At 43.6% G+C, this 25,056-nt stretch overlaps 2 protein-coding genes and 1 long non-coding RNA gene across 4 annotated transcripts; 2 read left to right on the top strand and 1 right to left on the bottom strand.

Moving 5' to 3' along the window:
• The first annotated feature begins 93 nt into the window (after positions 1–93).
• Positions 94–9,409, top strand: LOC110511352 (antizyme inhibitor 1). Of its 2 annotated transcripts, none has more exons than XM_021592313.3 (12): positions 94–422; positions 2,431–2,553; positions 3,862–4,305; positions 4,746–4,919; positions 5,287–5,459; positions 5,589–5,717; positions 6,571–6,652; positions 6,790–6,864; positions 7,115–7,277; positions 7,463–7,578; positions 7,824–8,038; positions 8,338–9,409. In XM_021592313.3, the coding sequence occupies exons 3-12, from the start codon at positions 4,204–4,206 to the stop codon at positions 8,450–8,452; spliced, it is 1,344 nt and encodes a 447-aa protein (XP_021447988.3). In that variant the 5' UTR covers positions 94–422; positions 2,431–2,553; positions 3,862–4,203; the 3' UTR covers positions 8,453–9,409. The 2 variants fall into 2 exon arrangements, with proteins under 2 accessions (XP_021447988.3, XP_021447980.3); XM_021592305.3 differs by lacking the exon at positions 94–422 and adding an exon at positions 1,168–1,721.
• A 2,219-nt stretch (positions 9,410–11,628) lies between these two features.
• LOC149984497 (uncharacterized) lies at positions 11,629–12,214 on the top strand. The gene is made up of 2 exons (XR_016493492.1): positions 11,629–11,718; positions 12,049–12,214. It is a non-coding gene; the product is annotated as an uncharacterized LOC149984497 (long non-coding RNA).
• A 1,843-nt stretch (positions 12,215–14,057) lies between these two features.
• LOC110511366 (Krueppel-like factor 10) lies at positions 14,058–19,113 on the bottom strand. Its single transcript, XM_021592320.3, has 4 exons — positions 18,793–19,113; positions 16,365–16,613; positions 15,359–16,199; positions 14,058–15,049 (listed from the first exon to the last, which is right to left on the bottom strand). The coding sequence occupies exons 1-4, from the start codon at positions 18,832–18,834 to the stop codon at positions 14,745–14,747; spliced, it is 1,437 nt and encodes a 478-aa protein (XP_021447995.1). The 5' UTR covers positions 18,835–19,113; the 3' UTR covers positions 14,058–14,744.
• Positions 19,114–25,056: the final 5,943 nt, after the last annotated feature.

The raw sequence follows: 25,056 nt of genomic DNA, 5'->3' as shown, positions 1-25,056 counted from the left end.
AAATAAACCTGTCAAAAGAAATCAATATGCAGGTACCCAGTCCCCCTGTCTGAAATTAAATTAATTGAGTTTTTCCAATTTGGAATAGACCTCCTTCTCCACCAGTAGGCAAGAAGGGTGGCGTGTAAATTCATCTGTGGGAAATATACCCCTTTGTGTCTTCAGAGGGAAGCAAAACTTCACAAACTCTCCGCAGACAAGGCAACGTGAACGTCGAGGAAGTCAAGAGGCAACGTGAACGTCGTGGAAATCAAGAGGCTGAGGTTGTTTAAAAAAACAAAAACACATGCAACCTAATTTCACGCTGTTGAATTTGAAGCATGTGTTTCCAGAATACAAGAGAGGAGTACCAGTGACAATTTGTGGACAACATTTTACAGTTATCGCGGTGCCATGGGAAAAAGCATGAAGACGTAACCAAGGTAACAATACTATCTGATTGAGACGTTACATTCTCAGAACCGTAGTAGTATTTTCTGGCAATAGTTGAATATAATATAATATAATGTTAAAGAGGCAATCTGCATTTCGAACAATAACAATCCACCTACCCCGCCACTGTTTTGGTAAATAGCTGAGGAATGGACTGAATAAATTAAATTCATAGACAGAACTATGGATGAAATGATCTGACCATATAAAAAATGACGTTTGAGGCTATACAGTGTTTGTTTACAGTTTCATTGTTTACAAAAAATGTGGTCGACAAGCCTATATTTTGGGTTATGATAGGATACATGAGGCATTTATGAGTTATTTTCAATAATCGATGGGTAGAGATCGTATATTTAAAAGTTATTTTTTTTTTTTTTAAATAAATAATATGAAATTGATTAAACATCATTCTCAGCATATCAATAGCATATGTATAATTGTAAATAATATGATCACAACAATATCACACATGAGGAAAAGACAGTAATGCTTAGAATTAAAATACAAGCCAGACAACCTATCAGTCGCATTTGCTTTGACAGCTCGAAAACCCCGCCTATCTGACGTCATCCCCTTTCTTTCCAAAGATATTTATAAGCAAACCAAGATAAACCACGGCCTATCGTTTCCAATAGGAACAAATTAGTCATAGTGGGCAGAACAAGCAAGGAGGTGGGCAGAGCCAAGCACGAGCTAGCGAGATCCTATTTGCCTGTTCTATCCTACATCTGCATATTTCCGTTATGGAACGCCTACTGTGTGAAATGCGTGAATGGAATAACTCAACTCGCATTTGCGCTCCTTATAGACAACGCGAAGTTTAACATTTTTACAAAGGGCAAAGTCTATAAAACTTAGTCCACTCTGTTCAAAACAGATTTTAGTTTAGTGAAAAGAAAAATGTATTTGGATCAAATGTTAATCGGTTAGAAACTTTGCAGAATTTCGGCAAAAATCAACTTCCTCCCATCTTCTCCTACTGCTCGCCACTGGGCTTCCTCTCACTACCAAATTTGATAGTGAGTGGAAACGCCAAGCGAATGCTTCACATTTATACATCCGGTGAAATATCTGTCTCATTGTTCTATCTGTGTTTCTTCCTCTCTGTAGACTTCGGCAGTTTTGCTCGCTGCGTAGCTACGAAAGGGTTCGATTTAGCTTCAAATCTCGATCTGCACCTCCGCTTTGATGGCATTTTTTCTTTCCTATAGTGCCCCCGCCACTCTTTGAAAATTCCACCTAAAAGGAAAAAACGACCCACCCCAAATATTGGGTTTTATTCTCACGTAAGTACCTACTAGCTAGCTAGCTTGGTAAGTGGTTAACGTTAACTGTTTAAGGAGGGAAAGTAGCTAGAGTTAGCCGCAGCTAGCTACGTTAGCTGGTTAGGCAATGAACGAACTAGCTAACGACTGACTGTCATTATTGTCGTCATTCATCAAAGTGATTTAGCTAGCTATTTTAGTTTATATATTATCATAGCTAGCTAGCCAACTGTGCTAAGATAATTCACGTTATTTACGATTATTTAAACGTTATCAGTGTTTCTAGCACTCGGAGTCTTATTTACAGCCATTTATCACACGTTAGCTAATATTCGCCTGCTGAGTTGGCATGTAATGTAAGTTAGCTGGCTAGCTAGCTATGGACGGTTTGTTTTGAAATTTCAGTGTTGTTATTTTGGAAACAACAGTGGTACAATCAATAGCTATTTAGTTGAGGTTAGAACTTAGTTAACAACATTTAACATATTCGACAACATAAGGTACAACGTGGCATTCATTCAAAATGGAGAAATAATTATTTGAGATGACAACCATAACAACCTAAAGAGAATTTCACACCCGTTATAGCTGTGAAAACCATCAGTCCCTAACGATCAATTAACCTATGTCTTGCTTTCCCATTCAATATTTAATTTGATCTCATCTAATCCTCAGAGCCAGCTTTGCCTCTCTTTCCTCTTGACTCAACTGTATCTTGTCTTCTGTGCAGGTGTACAATTACTACCCAGACGGCTTAGGGGCGGCTCTCCGCCGAGAGCCGTTCGACTTCAACGCAGAGCCACCTTGGGATCCTAGCTGATAGTGGGGGACCTCCATCTCCTAACTCGTCCATGTGAGTAGACATCAGGTCGCATAGGAGGAGTAATGTTCTCGGTTCAGTTTAGCCTCTTAGATCATAATAAATATAAAATACAATGGACAAGTTGTCCATGTCCTTGTGGTGACTGTTGTAATAACAATAGCATAGTGTTGGGCTACTTTTATCTGATGCTCTCTGTCCCTGTTTTTACTGGTGACTGGTTAGATCCAGTAACAGAGAGGGGCCACTCAGCTATGAGTCATAGTTGTAACACAATGTTTCCTGTCTTCACCTTTAACCTAAATATGATGATTTCTTTGTGTATGTCATGTTGTAAGTATACTGTTAGATTTGTGATATGCTTTTATTTCCTCCCAGATCTGCCCCAGTGAAGTTAGTGGTCTGTAGAGTTAAACATTTTTCAAAGTTGCACAAATGTTTTTTTCCATCAACCAAAAAGAGACCATAATTTGTGACCTTTGATCTTTTGTCTTAATTGTAGTGGGTTGTTTTCAGTGTATTCACAGACTGCTGAGATGTTGTTTTAGTCATGCCACGGCTGGCCTGTTTCTTAGAGCTGTTCCAGCTTGCTATCATGAAGCTGTCTCTGTGTTTTTGAATTGCCAGTACGAGGCTCCCAGCCACAGAACAGAGACAGGGAGACACACAGCACCCTTATGATCACAATAGTCCAACCTGACTGTGCGACACTGCACCCCTCTGATTACAGACAGTGTTCTGGTCCAGTCCAGCCGTCAGACATTGCAGTCTGAGGCCAACCAACCAGACATTGTGTCACCGCACACACACAGTGCACATCTGGGCCAGACCCAGGCCCACAATGCTCTACTGACTGACGTATTATGTAACATTATTGAATGCAGAGATCTGACATCCCATGCCGCTGGTATTGTACCCAGATAATGCCACCAAAAGAAACCTTTATGGGTCACTGCCAGTGGGATTAATCCTAATTGTCGGGAGTAATTGATGGTAAGGTAAACAAACTCCATGCCCCAGAGATCTTGTTTTCACAGTGGCTGTCCAGACACCCAGGGCTTCCCATACACAGCCCCATAACGTGATTTCCACCAAGACCTCTGATTGGCTGACCTCAGAAATATCTTGGTTCACAGCCGGAAAACATCCTAACGGCTTAACTGGTCAAACTAAGTGTAACATTTAGAGAAAAGTAGACCAACTGCTTTGGCCTTTTTCTGTCAAATAATTACCTATTTCTTTCCCCCCCATTTTTGTAATGATTAGATGGATCTAATTTTCCCCATCCACTTCAATAGTTAGGGCTATATTTCACGCTGCCTCTCTTCCTGTGTTTTCCAGTTTGCTGCATACTATCTAAGGGCTCAGAGAGCGACCACTTCACCCAGGGGCTCAGAGAGCGACCACTTCACCCAGGGGCTCAGAGAGCGACCACTTCACCCAGGGGCTCAGAGAGCGACCACTTCACCCAGGGGCTCAGAGAGCGACCACTTCACCCAGGGGCTCAGAGAGCGACCACTTCACCCAGGGGCTCAGAGAGCGACCACTTCACCCAGGGTCTCAGAGAGCGACCACTTCACCCAGGGTCTCAGAGAGCGACCACTTCACCCAGGGGCTCAGAGAGAGACCACTTCACCCAGGCATAATTCTTTATGACTGTCAGATTAGCAGACAACAGTTGAGATGAAGGGACTAGCTGATGAACCAAACTACTCCATCGCCCTGCTGGAGGGAGCCACGGCCCTCAGCGACATGGTTGAGAATCACATTTATGAACAAACACTGGTAAGTACTGTAAAGAGACATTCTCTGTACATTAATATACTTGCTACTTTATAGCGTATCGAAGTTGTGCCCATGGAAATGAGATTAGTTGATTGCCTAATCCAGAAATAGATTGATAAATTCTAGCAATCAGCACATAAATAAATTGATTGAGGATGTGACAAATACAATGCTGCTTTGTAAAACTGTGTGCCAGTCTCCTCTCACTTGGTTGAAGTGACAGGTTAATGAGTCATTGCGCCCGGTGACCACGCTCTATATGCTTTCAATTCACATCAGTGAAAAAATGAGGTTTTGGATTTCTCTTATATAATTGTATGGTGTTGGTTGATAGACAGTAAGAATAATCAGTCATTGTGTACTTGACAGATACAGGTGAATGACATAATAGCATGCCAGACAGCCAGTAAACCTGTCGTGTCATGTTTTTCCTCCCTCAGGCTGAGAAGAATGCGTTCTTCGTGGCAGACTTGGGGGTCCTTATGAGGCAACATGTTCGCTGGCGAACCCACATGCCCCAGATGCGTCCCTTCTACGCTGTCCAAGCCAACAGCAGCCTGGCTGTCATTGAGATCCTAGCTGCTCTCGGCACTGGCTTCATCTGCACCAACAAGGTGCCTGCAGCGCTCTCTCCCGCTACTACTGTCATAACACTGCAATAGCATAACAGACAACCTGTCCAGATCAAATTGCATTTTAGTGTAGATTAATTTACGGGTCCTTTTCCACAGCTTTAGGATGTGTTTTTCAGTTAAATGCATTTTATAGATTCATGGCTTACATCAGTTGCAGCTTCTCACAGCGCTGTTTAGGATTTGTTGGGCCAATTACTGCTTTATAACTGCTTCATAATTCGACTGTCCTCTACTCACAGAAAATAGGAAGGAGCGCCATCTAGTGGAGAAATGTCTCGCCACAGATCATGGCTCCTTCACTACTTAGAGCTGTAATATCAACATTGATGTTTTTGTGTCTTTTCAGTATGAGTTGGAGCTTGTGCAGGGCTATGGCGTTCCCTCTGAAGACATTATCTACAGCGGTGTGTGTAAGCAGATCTCCCAGATCAAGTACGCAGCTAAGAACGGCATCGACTTCCTGGTGTGTGACAATGAGGCAGAGCTACGCAAGATCGCTCGCTGCCATCCCCGTGCCAAGTAGGTGTCCCTGTAACTGTTATTAAACCGTTGTTTTAAAAGTCTATATATAATACTCTCTACAATAAAACTACAATGGCTATAGATATGAAATCCCTAAAAATGATAATCTCCCTCGTCTCTGCTCAGACTGCTGCTGGAGGTGTCCACAGAGGCTTCCGGTGAGGAGATGGGCATGGCGTTTGGCTCCAAGCTGAAGGACTGCAGGCACCTGCTGGAGAGCGCCAAGGAACTGGGCCTGCAGGTGGTGGGGGTCAGGTAAGTCCTTCTGCAACGCCACCCTTCCTCTCTAGTCAGAGTTCATTATTATATTCTAGGTTTTTCTCTTTTGTCTTTTAATTATGTGCTAATAAATTCAACTGTATGTGTGCAGCAGAATGGTGTGCCTGTGTCCAATACTATTTTCACACTGAGGAGAAAATAGTTTACTGTAGCATTGGGGATTGGACAATTCAGCAGTATTTTTTTTGTTTGCCTGAATAATATAGTCACTTGCCCGAAAATGTGAAAATAGTTGTTTACACCCAAATTGCTGTAACTTGTCGGTCACTTAACAATAGGGAGGAAGTAGAAAAATCAGTTTTATGGACCTGCAACATTGGACGTATAACTTCCGCAGAGTGTGAGACACTCCTATTCATTTCAACAAAACCCTGGGTGTAAGCGTGCCGGCTCCCCAAGAGGTTTGCGCTGCTTGAGCTGAACTCTATTTCTATTCTATTTTCAAGATTTCAACATGCAGCTCGCAGCCGAGATCAATAGGACATAGTAGCTAGTGCGCTGCGCTCTGACCACACGTTAAGCTTCCAGTTAAGCAGGTTACTGAAATTCTTTTTTTTTATTTTATCGCCTGCCTAATGAAGCTGCCCGGCTGCCATAAATTGACCGTCTTTCACTTAAACAATGGATATGAACCAGACAGATTAGTTTTAGGTTAGGCCTACTGGATTTTTTTTGCAGTTTTGTTGTTTCACTTCATTATTCCATTTTGTTATTACTTTGGGTGACCTCAGAGCAGGCTCGACTTGCCCGTCTGCTCAGTTTCCGTTCCTCAGTCAATCACCTGATTATATGGTATTCCCATGACGTCATCATTATCCCCATGATGCAGGTTCCACATTCCCAGCTCCTGTGACGACCCTCAGGCCTACAGCCATGCAGTGTCTGACGCTCGCTGTGTCTTTGACATGGGGGTGAGTTAGCTGGTGCTTATGTTATGGGACATTGACTGTGCATAATATGTGAAGGAGACAGCCTGAAATATGAACCACCCTCCTATTATATTTTTGTTTTTAAGTTTACAAGTATTTTTCTTTAATGTTGTTTTCAGAAGGATATTGGCTTCAGTATGACAATCCTGGATATTGGAGGTGGATTCAACGGCTCAGAGACTCAGCTGAAACAGGTCATTATTGTATGATAGTTAGCTTGATACATTGGACTGATTTAGATAGATTACTTCAGCTGAATTAATATGTGACTCAGTCAGTCAATGGTCACAAACAACTTCACCTTCTTTCTGACGTCAGGCCTGTACTAGTAATGTATTTTTCAAAGGAAAGCCTTCACACAGCTTACCTTTTGAATTTGAACAAACACACTATAGAATGCCTGTTAGGCTGAAGGTGCTGACTGTTTTTTTCCTCTGGTAACAGATTAACAGTGCAGTCAGGCCGTTGTTGGACCTGTACTTCCCTGCATCGTCTGGCGTCTCCATCATGGCAGAGCCTGGCAGTTACTACGTGTCCTCCTCTTTCACCCTGGCTGTCAACATCATCGCTAAGGAAGTAGGCGCCCGGGATCTTTATGGCAATCACGGTCAGGGGCAGTACCTTCTCAATACCTAGCATATGAAGTCAAATGCACTTCCATGGTGTGGTGGGCTGGTCAAAATCAGTGCTATAGTAAACGTGGTTCAGCAGACCTAGATGCTCCAGTAGACCAGCACATACCTTTTCTACTATTTTTGTCTCATGACTCTTGACTGCCATACCTCTTTACAGATGAACCATCTCCCAACGATGAGCCAGAGTTCCTGTACTACATGAATGATGGGGTGTATGGCTCGTTCACTAGCAAGCTAGCAGACAATGTGATTCCAGCCCCAGCTCTGCCCAAGGTGAGTTTTGGCTTTTAGTAAACTAAATCTAAATAAACAAAATTACTAATGAAATGGCAAATATTCCGCATTTTCATGATTTTTTCATCACTAAGAAAAGTTCAGTTCAATTCAATTTCCTGTCTCAAGCACCCTGGAGTGAATATTAGGCTACATCCCAAATGGAAACCCTATTCCCTATTTACTCATAACTATGGCCCATAAGTCTCTCTAAATTACTCTCTCTGTGTCCCTGGATGTCCCAGAGCGGTGTGTCTGAGGAACCAGTGTTTGCCAGCAGTCTGTGGGGTCCGTCGGGTGATGAGCTGGACCAGGTGGTGGATCAGTGTCTGCTGCCAGAGCTCAGTGTGGGAGACTGGCTGATCTTCAACAACGCTGGTGCCTATAGCCTGGGCCCTCCGTCTACTTTCACAGATTCACCCAGACCCCCTGTCTACTACACCATCTCTACTGGAGACTGGTAAGAGACAGACCAATGTCAGGGTCAGGCTGGCACTGTCACTGTTTGAAATGGGGAGCTGTTGAGGATTTGATTTGATTTATTGTTTGAGGTGAGTTTCCCTCATTTAATGTATGTAAAGTGCTTTCACCATCTGGAAAAGTGTTATTAAATTACATCAGTTTGTTTATTTGGGACCTACTGAGTTTTATTTTAACAGTTGTGTGCTTCCATTGACTTAGTTTGTTCTATATTGTTTTAGTAGTCATTGAAGTGAAGATGAGTTATTTTCAACAAGTTTTGTTTTTTGTTGTTGACAGGCTTGAGATGCAGGATGCTGGTATCACCCAGGACATCAGCATGAAGAACTTCTCTCTGGTCCCCTACTTCCTCCACTCCAGCCAATCAGACGAAGCCCTGTCGGTCCCAGCTTAGGCTAGCTGAACCAATCCCATGTCTCTGCTGTGCTGACCTCACCTGGTCAACATTCCAATGGGAGGAAAAGACTGAATGGTGCTTGCTGGCTAAAAGCTTTTTATTATTCATTTCATAAGGAATTGAGCTTTTTTTGGGGGGGGGGGGGGGGGGGACAAGCCCTATACAGTATGTTGTTGGCTCTCTCAAGGAATAGCACAGATGTTCCTTCCTTTTCCACATGCAATAAAATGGATGAGTCTGTAGGGGTGGAACTCCCACCTGTGTGGGTATCCTATGTGGTTACAGTTTACATACAGTAAATGGAATTTAAAAGTTATACATGAAACATGTATTATATTGCCTATGTCTCCTTTTGCCAGTCTTGTAAATTCAATTGTTTACCTACTCAAAGTGGAGCAGTTGCTTATTTTAACAAAACCTGATGTTTTAAAGCCATTTTTGGATGCTTCGCTAAAACATATTTATGTTTATTTATGGTTTTGTTTGTGTTTGTTTTTTGTGCTATGAATATCTGATCCCCTGGCATTTATGATCAGGCAGTATTTAAAAGGGGGCATACAGTAGCCAATGATGCATCCCAAATGGCACTCTATTCCCTATTTACTGCACTACTTTTGAACAGGGCCCACAGTGCACTACTTTTGACCAGATCCCTATCTAGGGAATAGTGTCATTTGGGATGCATAAAACAGTACAGTTCCTCAGATAAAGGGGAACTCTATTTGACTCAAGCAATATGACTACAGAATATCATTCACCAAACATCTCGTTGATAGGGAGCTTGTGCTCACACTCTAAATATAGACCGTCTTGAGACTATTATCATAATGCAACATTGATGTTTCATTTGTTTTTTTTTTAAATCCCTCTTACAAGTCTCTGTGGAAAGAATTGTCAGTGAATTGGTCTCCAGTTTTGCCTAAAGTAAATTAATATAAAAGCTCTGAATCATAATGTGTATATGTTGTTCTTGCTAGTAAAACATACATTTTCACCCACCGCTTATTAACCGCAATGTTATACTGGTAACATGAGCCACTATACCCAAACATACGCAGGGGACAGCTTATTAGGTATACCTAATACTGGGTCGGACCCCCTTTGCCTCTAGAACAGCCGGAATTCTTTGGGGCATGGAAACATTGATCAATTGATATCAAAATAAAATGCTTTTGGTCACATATGCATATTTAGCAGATGTTATTGCGGCTTTAGTGAAATGCTTGTGTTCCTAGCTCCAACAGTGTGGTAGTATCTAACAATACACACATCTAAAAGTAAAAGAATGGCATGAAGAAATATATAAATATTAGATTGAGCTATGTCGGAGTGGCATTGACTAAAATACAGTACAATAGAATACAGTATATACACATGAGATGAGTAAAGCAGTATGTAAACATTCAAGTGACTAGTGTTCCATTATTGAAGTGGCCAGTGATTCCAAGTCTATGTATATAGGGCAACAGCCTCTAAGGTGCAGGGTTGCATAACCGGATGGAAGCTGGTTAGTGATGGCTATTTAACAGTCTGATGGCCTTGAGATAGCTGTTTTTCAGGCTCTTGGTCCCAGCTTATATGCACCTGTACTGACTTCGCCTTCATGATGATGGCGGGGTGAACAGGCAGTGGCTCGGGTGGTTGTTGTCATTGATGATCTTTCTGGCCTTCCTGTGACATCAGGTGCTCTAGGTGTCCTGGAGGGCAGGTAGTTTGCCTCCGGTGAGGTGTTGGGCAGACCGTTGCGGGCGTAGCAGTTGCCGTACCAGGCGGTGATACAGCCTGACTTGATGCTCTCAATTGTGCATCTGTAAAAGTTTGTGAGGGTCTTAGTTGCCAAGCCAAATTTCTTCAACCTCCTGAGGTTGAAGAGGCGCTGTTGCGCCTTCTTCACCACATTGTTTGTGTGGGTGGACCATTTCAGGTCGTCAAAAAAGTGATGAGTACACCAAGGAACTTGGAGCTTTCCACCTTCTCCACTGCGGTCCCATCGATGTGGATAGGGGCGATAGCAGCTCCTTGGTTTTGTTGATGTTGAGTGAGAGGTTATTTTCCTGGCACCACTCTCCCAGGGCCCTCACCTCCCTGTAGGCTGTCTTGTCATTGTTGGTAATCAGCCCTACTAATGTTGTGTCGTCTGCAAACTTGATTGAGTTGGAGGCATACGTGGCCACGCAGTCATTGGTGAACAAGGAGTACAGGAGGGGGCTCAGCACACACCCTTGTGGGGCCCCAGTGTTGAGGATCAGCAAAGTGGAGGTGTTGTTTTGAAGTCCAGGACCCAGTTACACAGGGCTGGGTTCAGACCCAGGGCCCAAACTTAATGATGAGCTTGGAGGGTACTATGGTGTTGAATGCTGAGCTGTAGTCAATGAACAGCATTCTTACATAGGTATTCCTCTTGTCCAGATGGGATAGGGCAGTGCGATGGCGATTGCATCGTCTGTGGACCTATTGGGGCGGTAAGCAAATTGAAGTGGGTCTTGGTGTAAGGTAGAGGTGATATGATCCTTAACTAGCCTCTCAAAGCACTTCATGGAACAATGGTGGACATCTTGAAGCAAGTGGGGATAGCAGATAGGGATAGGGAGAGATTGAATATGTCTAAACACCAGTCAGCTGGTCTGCACATGCTCTGAGGACGTGGCTAGGGATGCCGTCTTGGCCAGCAGCCTTGCGAGGGTTAACGCGCTTAAATGTCTTACTCACATCAGCCATGGAGAAGGAGGAACCACAGTCCTTGGTAGCGGACCGTGTCGGTGGCACTGTGTTATCCTCAAAGTGGGCTAAGAAGGTGTTTAGCTTGTCCGGAAGCAAGGTCAAGAGACCTAACGTGTGCCAGGAAAACATTCCCCACTCCATTCCGCCACCAGCCTGTACCATTAACACCTGGCAGGATAGAGCCATACTCGTGCTGCTTACTCGAAATCCTGACTCTGCCATAAGCATGACGCAACAGGAACCGGGATTTGTCAGACCAGGCAAAGTTTTCCCACTCCTCAATCGTCCAGTGTTGGTGATCGTATGCCCAGTGGAGCCGCTTCTTCTTGTTTTTAGCTGATAGGAGTGGAACCCGGTGTGGTCGTCTACTGCAATAGCCCATTCTTGACAAGGACCGACGAGTTGTGCGTTCCGAGATGCCGCTATTTGCCTTTTAGCTTGCACGATTCTTGCCATTGTCCTTCGACCTCTTATCAACAAGCAAGTTTTCGCCCACAGGACTGCCACTGGCGGGATGTTTTTTGTTTGTCGCACCATTCTCGGTAAACCCTATACACTGTCGTGCGTGAAAAGCCTAGGAGGCCAGCTGTTTCTGAGATACTGGCACCGACGATCATAACACGTTAGGTTGCTTAGGTCACTCATTTTGCCCATTCTAACGTTCAATTGAACAGTAACTGGATGCCTGTCTGCCTGCATTATATAGCAGGCCACATGAATCAGTCTCTGTAGGAGCAAACCATAATCGAAAAATGTGTTGATGTACCTAATAAATTGGCCACAGTGTATATTCCACTAGAACAGGGTGTGTTGTCTATTTTCGACTGAGGATAACAATGTTGAGTAACTGCTTTTATGTTCACTCTACACAGAAAGTGAATGCCTCTCAATGGAAGGAGACTCCGGTGACCTCTAACCTACTATTCAGTCACAACACCACCTTGAAGTGACACAGATAGGTGCCCAGAAAGAGAAGTATACTACAAAGCAGGATCAATGTGCTTTGGGCAGCTAACTTTAATAAACAACCAAAAATAACAGTTGATTTTCTGGTTCATTAAGAAAGCTAAACATAGATACACTATATATACAAAAGTATGTGGACACCCCTTGAAATTAGTGGATTCGGCTATTTCAGCCACACCTGTTTCTGACAGGTGTATAAAATCGAGCACACAGTTATGCAATCTCCATAGACAAACATTGGCAATAGAATGGCCTTACTGAAGAGCTCAGTGCCTTTCAATGTGGCACAGTCATAGGATGCTATCTTTCCAACAAGTCAGTTTGTGAAATTTCTGCACTGCTAAAGCTGCCCTGGTCAACTGTAAGTGCTGTTATTGTGAAGTGAAAACGTCTAGGAGCAACAACGGTTCAGTAGCGAAGTGGTAGGCCACACAAGCTCACAGAACAGGACAGCCGGGTGCTGAAGCGAGTAGCGAGTAAAATAATAATCTGTCCTCGGTTGCAACACTCCCTATCGAGATCCAAAAAACATCAGCACAAGAAATGTTTGTCGGGAGCTTCATGAAATGGGTTTCCATGGCCGAGCAGCCTCACCCAAGCCTAAGATCACCATGCGCAATGCCACGCGTCGGCTGGAGTGGTGTAAAGCTCGCTGCCATTGAACTCAAGCAGTAGAAACACGTTCTCTGTAGTGATGAATCACTCTACACCATCTGGCAGTATAACGGACAAATCTAGGTTTGGCGGGTGCAGAGAACACTACCTGCCCCAATGCATAGTGTCGACTGTAAAGTTTTGTGGAGGAGGAATAATGGTCTGGGGCTGTTTTTCATGGTTCGGGCTAAATCTTAGCGCTACAGCATGCAATGAAATTTTTAACGATTCTGTGCTTCCAACATTGTGGCAACAGTTTGGGGAAGGCCCTTTCCTGTTTCAGAATGACAATGCACAAAGTGAGGTCCATACAGAAATGGTTTGTCGAGATCATTGTGGAAGTACTTGACTGGCCTGCACAGAGCCCTGACTTCAACCTCATCGAACACTTTTGGGATGAATTGGAACGCTGACTGTGAGCCAGGCCTAATCGCCCAACATCAATGCCCGACCTCACTAATGCTTGTGGCTGAATTAAATCAAGTCCCCGCAGCAATGTTCCAACATCTAGTGCATTGGTATTCAACTCTTACTCTGTGAGGTCCGCAGCCTGCTGGTTTTCTGTTTTACCTAATAATTAATTGCACACACCTGGTGTCTCAGATCTAAATAAGTTCCTGATTAGAGGGGAATAATGAAAAGAAACCAGTGGAAGTGGCTGCGAGGTCGAGAGTTGAGTTTTAGGGATCTATTGGAAAGCCTTCCCAGAAGAGTGGAGGCTCTTCTTTCACACCAAGAAAGTCATGAAGAGGGCACAACAACTAATTTCCCCCTTCAGGAGACTGAAAAGATATGGCATGGGTCCCCAGATCCTCAAAAAGTTCTACAGCTGCACCATCGAGAGCATCCTGACCGGTTGCATCATCACCTGGTATGGCAACTGTTCTGCATCTGACTAAGGCGCTACATTGTGTACAGCCCAGTACATCACTGGGGCCAAGCTTCCTGCTATCCAGGACCTATATACTAGGCGGTGTCAGAGGAAGAGACAAAAAATTGTCAGACTCCAATCACCCAAGTCATAAACTGTTCTCTCTGCTACCGCACAGCAAGATGTACCCGGAGCGCCAAGTCTAGGTCCAAAAGGCTCCTTAACAGCTTCTATATTTTCTTAACTATTTCTTGAACTGCATTGTTGGTTAAGGGCTTATAAGTGAGCATTTCATGGTAAGGTAAACATAGATACACTATATATACACTGTTGTATTTGGCACATGTGACAAATACAATTTGATTTGAATTCAACACAAATACAACAAACTAGTAAAGTTTTACACATTTTATTTCACCTGTAACGAAATAAGAAATATATGTAATTTAGTCAAGTTAAATATACATTTTCTCTTAACATTCTCTTTGGCCAAACATAATTCTCATGAATATTAAATATACAGTGTATTGAGCACATTCAGTAGGTAGAAAAACAATTAAATGCACAAGATCTAATAGTCCTGCATAGTTTTGCAATCCATAACAGTAATTGACTTATTTGGTAGGCTCACAGATTCTGGAAGAGTCTATTTATTAAGGCTCTGGCTGTTCAGTTTTAACTTCTACATTTCTGGACCTTGCTCCACACTTTGGAGGTTGCCACCAAAAGAGCGGACAGTCGCCACCACTATAACCAAATGACAAGAGGGTGATCTCTTCTTGTCAGTAGTTCAAAGCACAGTTGTAAACAATAATATTTGTATAATCTTCAACAAGAGCTGATCAAACTTTTAATGTAAAGGAGTAAAACCCTGCTATCATTCATCACACATTAAACTGCCAATAACAACATAATATCTCAAGTGGACCTGAATGAAATATGAAATTAAAAGTCAAGAAACTTTAAACATGTCTAAGAACTTTAGTTTTTTAAGAATGTAATTAATTAATTGCATTGAAGTCTTCAGTGAGCAGTAGCACAGTGAATGAGTTCCTTCCCATCTAATGAAGAAACAGCTTATTCTACAGTGTCTTTAAGGCAAGAGTTTATTCTGGGCAGAGGACGAAGGAATGGTGCTGAAAACACTGCATGTGTAACATCAACGCTGTGACAGATTCCCATCTGCCAACAGGGCACCTTCTTGGTGGCCAGGTGTCGACGGGCGTGCTTGGCCAGGTGGTCGCTACGCATGAAGCGGCTGTGGCACATGGGGCAGGCGAAGCGCTTCTCTCCCGTGTGGGTTCTACGGTGGCGTGATAGCTCATCGGATCGAGCGAAGCATCTCTCACAGCCTTCCCACCTGCATTTGAAAGGTTTCTCACCTGAACAGAACACATAAGAGGAAAGACTAGTGTTACAGCAAGAGACGCACACAGTCAGCCATACAGGCTAAGAAGGTGACCTGATCTTGTTATTATGTAAGGTCTTTGAACGCTGTGGCTTTAGTGCAATTACAGCACCAATAAGGTAGGTAGCAAGAGGAAGCCAAAGAAAATAACAACTTTTAAAAAATCTGAGATAAACTCTGTTGTTATTCCTACAATATGTAATGCTTGTGTTACTTGTAAACAAAAAGGCCACTACCTGAATTTGTAACATTTAAACCAGACTCCCCACAAGCCCTGTCTTACCTGTGTGAGTCCTCATGTGAGCCTTGAGGTGGGAGCTCTTAAAGTAGGTCTTGCCACAGTCCTCGTGGGGGCAGATATGGCTGCGGACTCTGGACACCTCAGCAGGCTGCAGGCTGCTCCGCTGGACCACTGAGGTGAAGCCTGGCGCTGGGGCGATGGCTGGCAGCTTGGTCCCACCAGATGTCAGCACTGACGGCTGGATCCCGACAACTGGCCGGGGAACCAAGAAGATGATAGGGCCCTTTGTCACCTGGTCGCCCATGAAGAAGACTGATGGAGGACCAACTGCTGCTGACTGTTGTTGGTGACTGGTCTCTACCATTGGAATATGACTGTTCGCTGCAATGGGCACAGCAGGTAGTATCTGGCAGTAAACTGGAACAGGAGAAACCCCACAGTTGACAGGGGACACCGATGTAGGTTGGTGGAATTTACCAACAGAGGCTGGCAGAGTCACAGTAACCGGAGCCTGGATGGCAGCCAGTTCAGCAGAGGAGTCAAGGGGTGTCATGTTCCCTTTGGAGTCCCTGCCAGATAGCCTATCTGCCAGGGGGTTGATGCTGTCTGGGCTTGGCTGGGGCTGGGGAGGCAGGGGTTGGGTTAGTCTGTGCTCCAGGGGGGCGGCTGGACAGATGCTCCAGCTGCAGTGCTGTGCGTCTGCAGTGTGACGGATCACACTAGTGGCTTGTGATTGGGGCTGGCTGACCATCTGTGGCTGTGTCAAGCCCTGCTGTGCTGGCTGTGGATTATTGCTCTGGCACCAGGAGGTCTGTACTGTCTCTGGAGCAGGATGACTGTGAATGGCCTCAAAGTTTGGCGGGCTGTATGGCGGGGTCATACACTGAGACGGGAGGGTAAAAAAAACAAGGTTGTGGTTACGAAACAATATAATCTCTACATTGTGTGAGGTTATATTTATTAAATTTAACTTAGTATGGAGAATTATCACAGTGAATGTATGTGACAGAACTTGAGAGAACACACACAAGTAACACAGGAAATTTACCAGAGACTCATGAACCTCAGCCGGGTCAAGTGAGAGACGAGAGTCATCCTCTGAGAAGTCAGAGGAAGGGGTCAGAGGTCGGAACTGTCTATGCTTGAAGCTCCTGGAAGTCCTGGCTTTCCAGTGGGTGTTCATGAACATAAGAGCCTCCACGGCCTCCATGTCTCCCACGGCCATAGGGTGACACTGGGACTCTTCATGGTTCTGACTGCCAGGATGGTACAGCTCATCAACTTCCATTGTGCCACTCTGTTAAGAGATAAAGAAATATACACTGAGTGTACAAAACATTAAGAACACCTGCTCTTTGCATGATATTGACTGACCTGGTGAATCTAGGTGAAAGCTATGATTCCTTATTGATGTCACTTGTTAAATCCACTTCAATCAGTGTAGATGAAGGGGAGGAGACGGGTTAAAGAAGGATTTTTAAGCCTTCAGACAATTGAGACATGGCTTGTTCATATGTGCCATTCAGAGGGTAAGTGGGCAAGCCAAAATATTTCAGTGCCAGGCACACCGGTTTGTTTCAAGAAATACAACACTGCTGGGTTATTCACACAACATTTTTCTGTGTGTATCAAGAATGGTCCACCACCTAATAGACATCCAGCCAACTTGACACAATTATGGGAAGCATTGGAGGCAACATGGGCAAGCATCCCCGATAATGGTCTATTAAGGCCCAGTGCGCTACTTCTGTGGGAATATATACACTACTGTATAAAGTTTGGGGTCACTTAGAAATGTTCTTGTTTTTAAAAGAGAAGCAAAAAAAATGTCCATTAAAATAACATAAATTGATCAGAAATACAGTGTAAACATTGTTAATGTTGTAAATGACTATTGCAGCTGGAAATGGCTGATTTTTAATGGAATATCTACATAGGCGTAGAGGCCCGTTATCAGCAACCAATCACTCCTGTGTTCTAATGGCACGTTGTGTTAGCTAATCCGTTATCATTTTAAAAGGCTAATTTATCATTAGAAAACCATTTTGCAATTATGTTAACACAGCTGAAAACTGTTGTCTGATTAAAGAAGCAATAAAACTGTCCTTCTTTAGACTAGTGGAGTATCTGGAGCATCAGCATTTGTGGGTTCAATTACAGGCTCAAAATGGCCAGAAACAAAGGACTTTCTACTGAAAGTTGTCAGTCTATTCTTGTTCTGAGAAATGAAGGTAATTCCATGTGAGAAATTGCCAAGAAACTGAAGATCTCATACAATGCTGTGTACTACTCCCTTCACAGAACAGCGCAAACTGGCTCTAACCAGAATAGAAAGAGGAGTGGGAGGCCCCGGTGCACAACTGAGCAAGAGGACAAGTACATTAGTGTCTAGTTTGAGAAACAGCCGCCTCAAAGTCCTCAACTGGCAGCTTCATTAAATAGTACCCGCAAAACACCAGTCTCAAAGTCAACAGTGAAGAGGCGACTCCGGGATGCTGGCCCAGGCAGAGTTGCAAAGAAAAAGCCAAATCTCAGACTGGCCAATAAAAAGAAAAGATTAAGATGGGCAAAACACAGACACTGGACAGAGGAACTCTGCCTAGAAAGCCAGCATCCCGGAGTCGGCGGGATGTTTTTATTTAACTAGGCAAGTCAGTTAAGAACAAATTCTTATTTGACAATGATGGTGACGCTGGGCCAATTGTGCACCACCCTATCGGCCTCCCGATCATGGCCGGTTGTGATACAGCCCAGGATCAAACCAGGGTCTGTAGTGATGCCTCTAGCACTGAGATGCAGTGCCTTGACCGCTGTGCCACTCAGGAGCCACTATGTGCAATGGCAAAATGTATAGAATTGCCGTAAATTTACTTTACAAAAAAAATGTATCTCTGCTGTCAAGTAAACAAGTAAAATGTTTTGCTAACTTATGGCCCCAAAAAGGCTAGGGCCAGCCCTGGCTACTGGTTTAATAAATTTACAATAGTAAGAGAGTTCAGCCATTTAACTTCACAAATGGATTGACTGCACAAATCAGTTGACTGCATGTGTGGGTATGGATGTGGGTACGCAGACCCGCCAGCCACTTCGGCTCTTTGTGAGGAGTTCAGAATTTGTGCCCCCTATCACAGTTCAGAATTTTGTAAACTGAGAGTGATCGGCTAGTGTATCCCAGCACTTTGGCCTTTAACACAGTTACCCAGTAGATGCACCGGGCGTGCTGCTTATACAAACAGTCCCACGCCCCCTCCCACAGGCTACGCAGAAAGATGGGACTCAAATCTACTGTCCTACAAGTTAAACTAAATCTCAACATCCACTTATTATTACTGAAAATATCTCAAAAAGTTGTTTACTTCAAAACCTATTCCAAAGAGACATGCACTTTTTTTTAAAACAAAATGTAATCATCCAGCTTCACTAACGTTAGTGGTTTCCAAAATACTTCAGTGAGAATGAGTATTGTAGCTACTTACATTGTTGTGGCGCTCGACAAAGGACGACATACATTTTCTCATATTCGGAGACAATGTATCGAATGTAACGTCACTGTGTTAATGAAGTGGTGTGTGACAGTCAGATTTGTGGTAAATGTTACAATAGATGTTTCCCTTTTCCTTTTTCTAGTTCCATTCAGCGATACTTTCAAATGCAGTGGATACAGAGGGGCAAGTCTCTACTTTCAGCCAATCAGACACAAAGGTGTGTTAGACAGGAACCAATAAGAAAAGAATCAACGCGTGATCAGGGGCTGATGTGGTCCGTGGAAACAGCGTGGTACACAACAGCATCAGCGTGTGAAAATACCGCTGCGAATCCTCTTTTTCCGAGTTGAGTGAGTCACATAAAACCCCTAACATGACGAATTGTCGAATTTTGAAAGATATCAGTTATTTCACTCTCTACTGAACTACATCTGATGATACTTTAATTGTTATATTATATTACATTATTTTACACACCTGATATTGTTAGTCCAAATAAAACTTTTATTTTTATTTTTTTAAGTCTATAAGACTTGACTTAAAAATATAAAATCCAATATTATATAGCAGACTGGTCTCATAGACTATACAATGTAGTAAACGTAAATCCGGGATACCAAATTTGTATCATATATTACATTTGGTATGGTTGCGGCAGGTAGCCTAGGTCTGGGGGGCGGGGTGTAAGTAAAGGTTAGTGGTAAGTGTCAGCTGTCAAGATGTTCCTCCTTTGGGGCAGAGACTGGGAACAATGGGAGGCTGCAGACAGAGACAATAGTGAAACATACACACAGACTGCCTCCCAAATGGCCCCCTGTTCACTTAACAATGTACTACTTTTGACCAGGACCCATAGGGTAGTGCACTATATAGAAAATAGGGAGCTATTTGATATGCACCCAACAGCCAGGCAGCACGGCAGCTCCAGGCCTCTGGGTGGTGTTACTGTCTATCTGACATTGAATGATAATATTTAACATCATACCTCCATTAAAACAACTGTCTATAAATCAAATAATAAAATATTTAATTCAGTCCAGTAAGTTATGACTCACTGAACTCTTTCCATCAAGTACAGTGTTCCTTAAAAGAGTTAACTCCATTACAGGTTCACTGTATCACAGTATCATGTAGTGTCAACGCACGGTCTCTAGACGACCAGCGGTCTCTAGCTCTGGGTGCCAAGTTTATGTACTGTACATCACGGCCAAATAGTGTGTCCTAGATTCAAGTTGTAATGCAAATAGATGGGGTTGTATCTGGAGTGTTGGGACTGGAAACTGTGCCAGTACAGTATCTTGTGATCAGAACCTTATAGGCTATCTGAGCTGCTGCTGTTCATCTGAGATTATTGCTGGAATGGAGGTGTGGCAAGAGGGCCTGGGCACAGTCCCTGAATCCATCCCTTTTTCTCAGAAGAGACCAGGAAAAGCCCAGCAGTGTCCATCCCTCCCCCTTTCTTACATAAATGCCAGCAGTCACATTATGCTGAACTCTGAAGCTGGGTTGCTTGTGAGATCGTAATGCATGGGGGTGGAGGAGTGAGTGGAGGAGTGAGAGGTGGTTGCATGCCTCTAGGCCTAGACAGACCCATATTAGATTACTAACATTTTTTATTTTAACCTTTATTTAACTAGGTAAGTCAGTTAAGAACAAATTCTTATTTTCAATGACTGCCTAGGAACAGTGGGTTAACTGCCTTGTTCAGGGGCAGAATGACAGATTTTTACCTTGTCAATTCAGGGATTCGATTGTGCAACCTTTCGGTTACTAGTCCAACGCTCTAACCACTAGGTTACCTGCCGCCCCATTAACATTAAGACTAGACGCAGACTTATTCCAGTTTATCCCACACTGACCAGTCCTAAAATCAATCTTTTTTTTAAGTCCCAGCTAGCAGTACAGAGGAGTTATTTTGAAGCATCACTCCTCAGTGAGCTATCTTGTTACTGAGCTGGAAATAACTCATATTTGTGCTGGCCTGAGTGACGAGAGCTGGTGTCGTCCCAGCTGATGTGGGCCTGTTTAGTGGTGGTGAAATAGCAGTGGAGAGAGGCTCAGCGTTTGGTCTTCAGAGTGTACATTGGAGGATTGTAAAATGTCAATCTTAAATCCTTGAGACATTGGCACTGTTTACTGATGCCTAAGAGATTTCTCCCTGTGTGAATGGGTGAGACCTCGTTTCAAGTATTCTTTCAAATACTTTTGAGAATTTCAATTAGTCCACCTGGAATGCCAGATGGGTGACATTTGTACTTTTGGGACTATTCTATTGTGCAAGGCAAGCTCAATCAAGTGCAGCTAAAGTTTTTGTTGTCTATCATAGTAAACTAATATAATTTGGAACCAGGTGTGGTGTGGATTACTTTAAGTAAAGGAAACCAGGGTTTTACTCCAAACACTCCCCCACACAATATGACTCTAACTACAGTACTCCTCTGCTTATTTACTTATCAAATGGGGCAGTGTTTTTTTCCCCCAAGATGGCGTAGCAGTCGGACGTGTATTTGTCTTGTTCCGTATAAATAGTTGTTTTCCTTGTTTTTTTCCCATATATATTTCATATATACTTTACTCACTTTCCATCTACGGACTGAAAATATTTTCCTGCAACCCGCCTCACCCAATGTGGTACAGTCTGCTATTTTTATACTTTAGAACTGGAACACCCATTAGAAGCTAGCCAGCTAACTAGCTACTAGCTAGTAGTCAGCGTTAACTCGGACACCAGCCAGCTTCAGCTCAGTCAATACCTGCCAGTCTGCACAGCGTGATATCAACCCAGAGCATATCGAACTGCTTTTTCTCTACCGCATCACCGGATTCCTGCAGCAAGCTCTGGACCATAACACCGGATCATCACAGCTAGTTAGCTGCAACCGAGTGGCTACTGCTGGCTGACGCCTCTGTCTCGAAGCAAGCACAAGTTAGCCTTGAGCTAGCCTCGAGCTAGGCCCATCTCCCGGCTAGCCGAAGAGGTCTACCAGCTAATTCTTGAGCTACAATACCTATTTTGCCAATTAGCCTGGAACCTTTATTGCCGACACAGAGCCCCGCCGATCCATCACGACTGGTCTGCCGACATAATCGTCTGAGGTGGTTTCAACAGGCTTTTCTGTTGCAAGGTCGCTGAAGACCCATTTGCTAGGCCCGGCCTGCTAGCTTTCTGAATCGCCGTGTCTCCAGCTCGCCTAGCGTTGTAGCGACTACCGAACGACTCCCTGACTCACCTATTGCTGCTCATTGGACCCTCATTGCTTCTGAAGCTAAGCAGGATTGGTCCTGGTCAGTCCCTGGATGGGAGACCAGATGCTGCTGGAAGTGGTGTTGGAGGGCCAGTAGGAGGCACTCTTTCCTCTGGTCTAAAAAAAAATATCCCAATGCCCCAGGGCAGTGATTGGGGATATTGCCCTGTGTAGGGTGCCATCTTTCGGATGGGACGTTAAACGGGTGTCCTGACTCTCTGAGGTCATTAAAGATCCCATGGCACTTATCGTAAGAGTAGGGTTGTTAACCCCGGTGTCCTGGCTAAATTCCCAATCTGACCCTCAAACCATCACGGTCACCTAATAATCCCCAGTTTACAATTGGCTCATTCATCCCCCTCCTCTCCCCTGTAACTATTCCCCAGGTCGTTTCTGCAAATGGGAACGTGTTCTCAGTCAACTTACCTGGTAAAATAACGGATAAATAAAAATAAATAAATAAATGATCACTTGGCTACACATGCCTCTCCCTAATGTCAATATGCCTTGTCTACTGCTGTGTCAGTTAGTTATTATTGTTTTATTTCACTGTAGAGCCCCCAGCCCCGCCTAACATTCCTTAGATAGCTCTTTTGTCCCACTCCCCACACATGCAGAGACCTCGTTACTCAATGCCTAGGTTTACCTCCACTATACTCACATCCTACCATACCATTGTCTGTACATTATGCCCTGAATCTATTCTACCACGCCCAGAAATCTGCTCCTTTTATTCTCTGTTCCCAACGCACTAGACGACCAGTTCTTATAGCCTTTAGCTGTACCCTGATCCTACTCATCCTCTTTTCTGTTGGTTCCATTTTTCTGTGCTCCGTTTTTTTACTTAACAAATAAGGAATACTTCAAATGTGCACTTATAAATCATAACAATTTTGTTTTAAATACAGCTGTAGACAGAAGTCAAAGATCAAAGATCACACATGCAAATGTCTCTCCTGAATTCTGCAAAATAGGAAAAGGTCCAAGTTATTTTATTATGCTTGCAGTCAACCCCTAGTGATGTCACCTCCTACGTCATTACCTTCTACTCATGAGACCAAGCCCATGCATACACAACTATACAAACAATAGTTTCAGTGTTATCTAAAGGCTCAGCAGTAAATGTCCACTCCCCAAGTTGATTTATAGTGGTATGTCTGACTAGACTCTTATCTCTATCACTCCCCTGCAGGGTTCTGTGTCTATGAATCTATTTTATCTTTGAGGCGCTTTCTCACACACCCCCTGTTTTGATTGCAATCACTGACACATCTCTCAGACCGTTTCTTTACAAGAGGCAGAGACTAGAAAAGACTGCGGAACAATATTAAACCTTATAATGAATATATATATTGTTAATCTGTAGTCTAGGACCCTGTAAATGTGGAGGGAGAGGGGTCTTATAGCCCTTCCCCTTCTATTAATACAACATAAGCATAATCAATTATTATAATACATCAAACATTTTGTGCAGACCCTATCATGACCCCAAGTTGACCCCGTCAGTTCCTCTGGTGATGTAGAGGTTAACCCAGGCCCTGTAGCCCCCAGTACCACACCTATTCCCCAGGCGCTGTAACCGTAAAAAGCTTAGTTTCATGCATGTTAACATCAGAAGCCTCCTCACTAAGTTTGTTTTATTCACTGCTTTAGCACACTCCGCCAACCCCGATGTGCTAGCAGTGTCTGAATCCTGGCTTAGGAAGGCCACCAAAAATTCTGAAATGTCCATCCCCGACTACAACATTTTCCGACAAATTAGAACTGCCAAGGGGGCAGAGTTGCTATCCAGGTCTGTGCCCAAACAATTCAAGCTTCTACTTTTAAAAATCCACCTTTCCAGAAATAAGTCTCTCACCATTGCCGCTAGTTATATACCCCCCTCAGCCTCCAGCTGTGCCCTGGACACCATATGTGAACTGATTGCCCCCCATCTATTTTTAGAGTCCGTACTGTTAGGGGACCTATACTGGGATATTTTTAACACCCTGGCCATCCTACATTCTAAGCTAGATGCCCTCATCCCATCAGTAGAGGATGCCTGGTTGCTCTTTAAAAGTGCTTTCCTCACCATCTTAAATAAGCATGCCCCATTCAAAAAATGTAGATCTAAGAACAGATATAGCCCTTGGTTCACCCCAGACTTTACTGCCCATGACAAGCACAAAAACATCCTGTACCTTCTCCACTATGCAATCTGGTTTCCGAGCTGGTCATGGGTGCACCTCAGCCATGCTGAGGTCCTAAACGATATCATAACCATCATTGATAAAAGACAGTACTGTGCAGACGTCTTTATTGACCTGGCCAAGGCTTTCGACTCTGTCAATCACCGCATTCTTATCGGCAGACTCAATAGGCTTGGTTTCTCAAATGGCTGCCTCGCCTGGTTCACCAACTACTTCTCAGATAGAGTTCAGTGTGTCAAATCGGAGGGCCTGTTGTCCGGACCTCTGCCAGTCTCTATGGGGGTACCACAGGGTTCAATTCTCAGGCCGACTCTTTTTTCTGTACATACAGTGGGGCAAAAAAGTATTTAGTCAGCCACCAATTGTGCAAGTTCTCCCACTTAAAAAGATGAGAGAGGCCTGTAATTTTCATCATAGGTACACTTCAACTATGACAGACAAAATTAGAAAAAAAATTAAAGAATTGTAGGATTTTTTATGAATTTATTTGCAAATTATGGTGGAAAATAAGTCTTTGGTCACCTACAAACAAGCAAGATTTCTGGCTCTCACAGACCTGTAACTTCTTCTTTAAGAGGCTCCTCTGTCCTCCACTCGTTGCCTGTATTAATGGCACCTGTTTGAACTTGTTATCAGTATAAAAGACACCTGTCCACAACCTCAAACAGTCACACTCCAAACTCCACTATGGCCAAGACCAAAGAGCTGTCAAAGGACACCAGAAACAAAATTGTAGACCTGCACCAGGCTGGGAAGACTGAATCTGCAATAGGTAGGCAGCTTGGTTTGAAGAAATCAACTGTGGGTACAATTATTAGGAA

Source organism: Oncorhynchus mykiss, chromosome 3 (genome assembly GCF_057628025.1).
Source record: "Oncorhynchus mykiss isolate SJ-2025 chromosome 3, ASM5762802v1, whole genome shotgun sequence".
In the NCBI taxonomy this organism is placed as follows: Eukaryota; Metazoa; Chordata; class Actinopteri; order Salmoniformes; family Salmonidae; genus Oncorhynchus; species Oncorhynchus mykiss.
Note: the sequence above shows the minus strand (reverse complement) of the source record. Positions and strands in the feature narration are given on the sequence as shown.

Coding starts and splice junctions, on each gene's coding strand:
- LOC110511366 (XM_021592320.3), bottom strand. CDS start 18,834: ATGAGAAAATGTATGTCGTCCTTTGTCGAGCGCCACAACAAT. Junction 16,614..18,792: donor TTGTCGAGCGCCACAACAAT/GTAAGTAGCTAC, acceptor ATCTCTTAACAG/AGTGGCACAATGGAAGTTGA. Junction 15,050..15,358: donor TCACATGAGGACTCACACAG/GTAAGACAGGGC, acceptor TGTTCTGTTCAG/GTGAGAAACCTTTCAAATGC.
- LOC110511352 (XM_021592313.3), top strand. CDS start 4,204: ATGAAGGGACTAGCTGATGAACCAAACTACTCCATCGCCCTGCTGGAG. Junction 4,920..5,286: donor GCTTCATCTGCACCAACAAG/GTGCCTGCAGCG, acceptor GTGTCTTTTCAG/TATGAGTTGGAGCTTGTGCA. Junction 5,460..5,588: donor CGCTGCCATCCCCGTGCCAA/GTAGGTGTCCCT, acceptor GTCTCTGCTCAG/ACTGCTGCTGGAGGTGTCCA.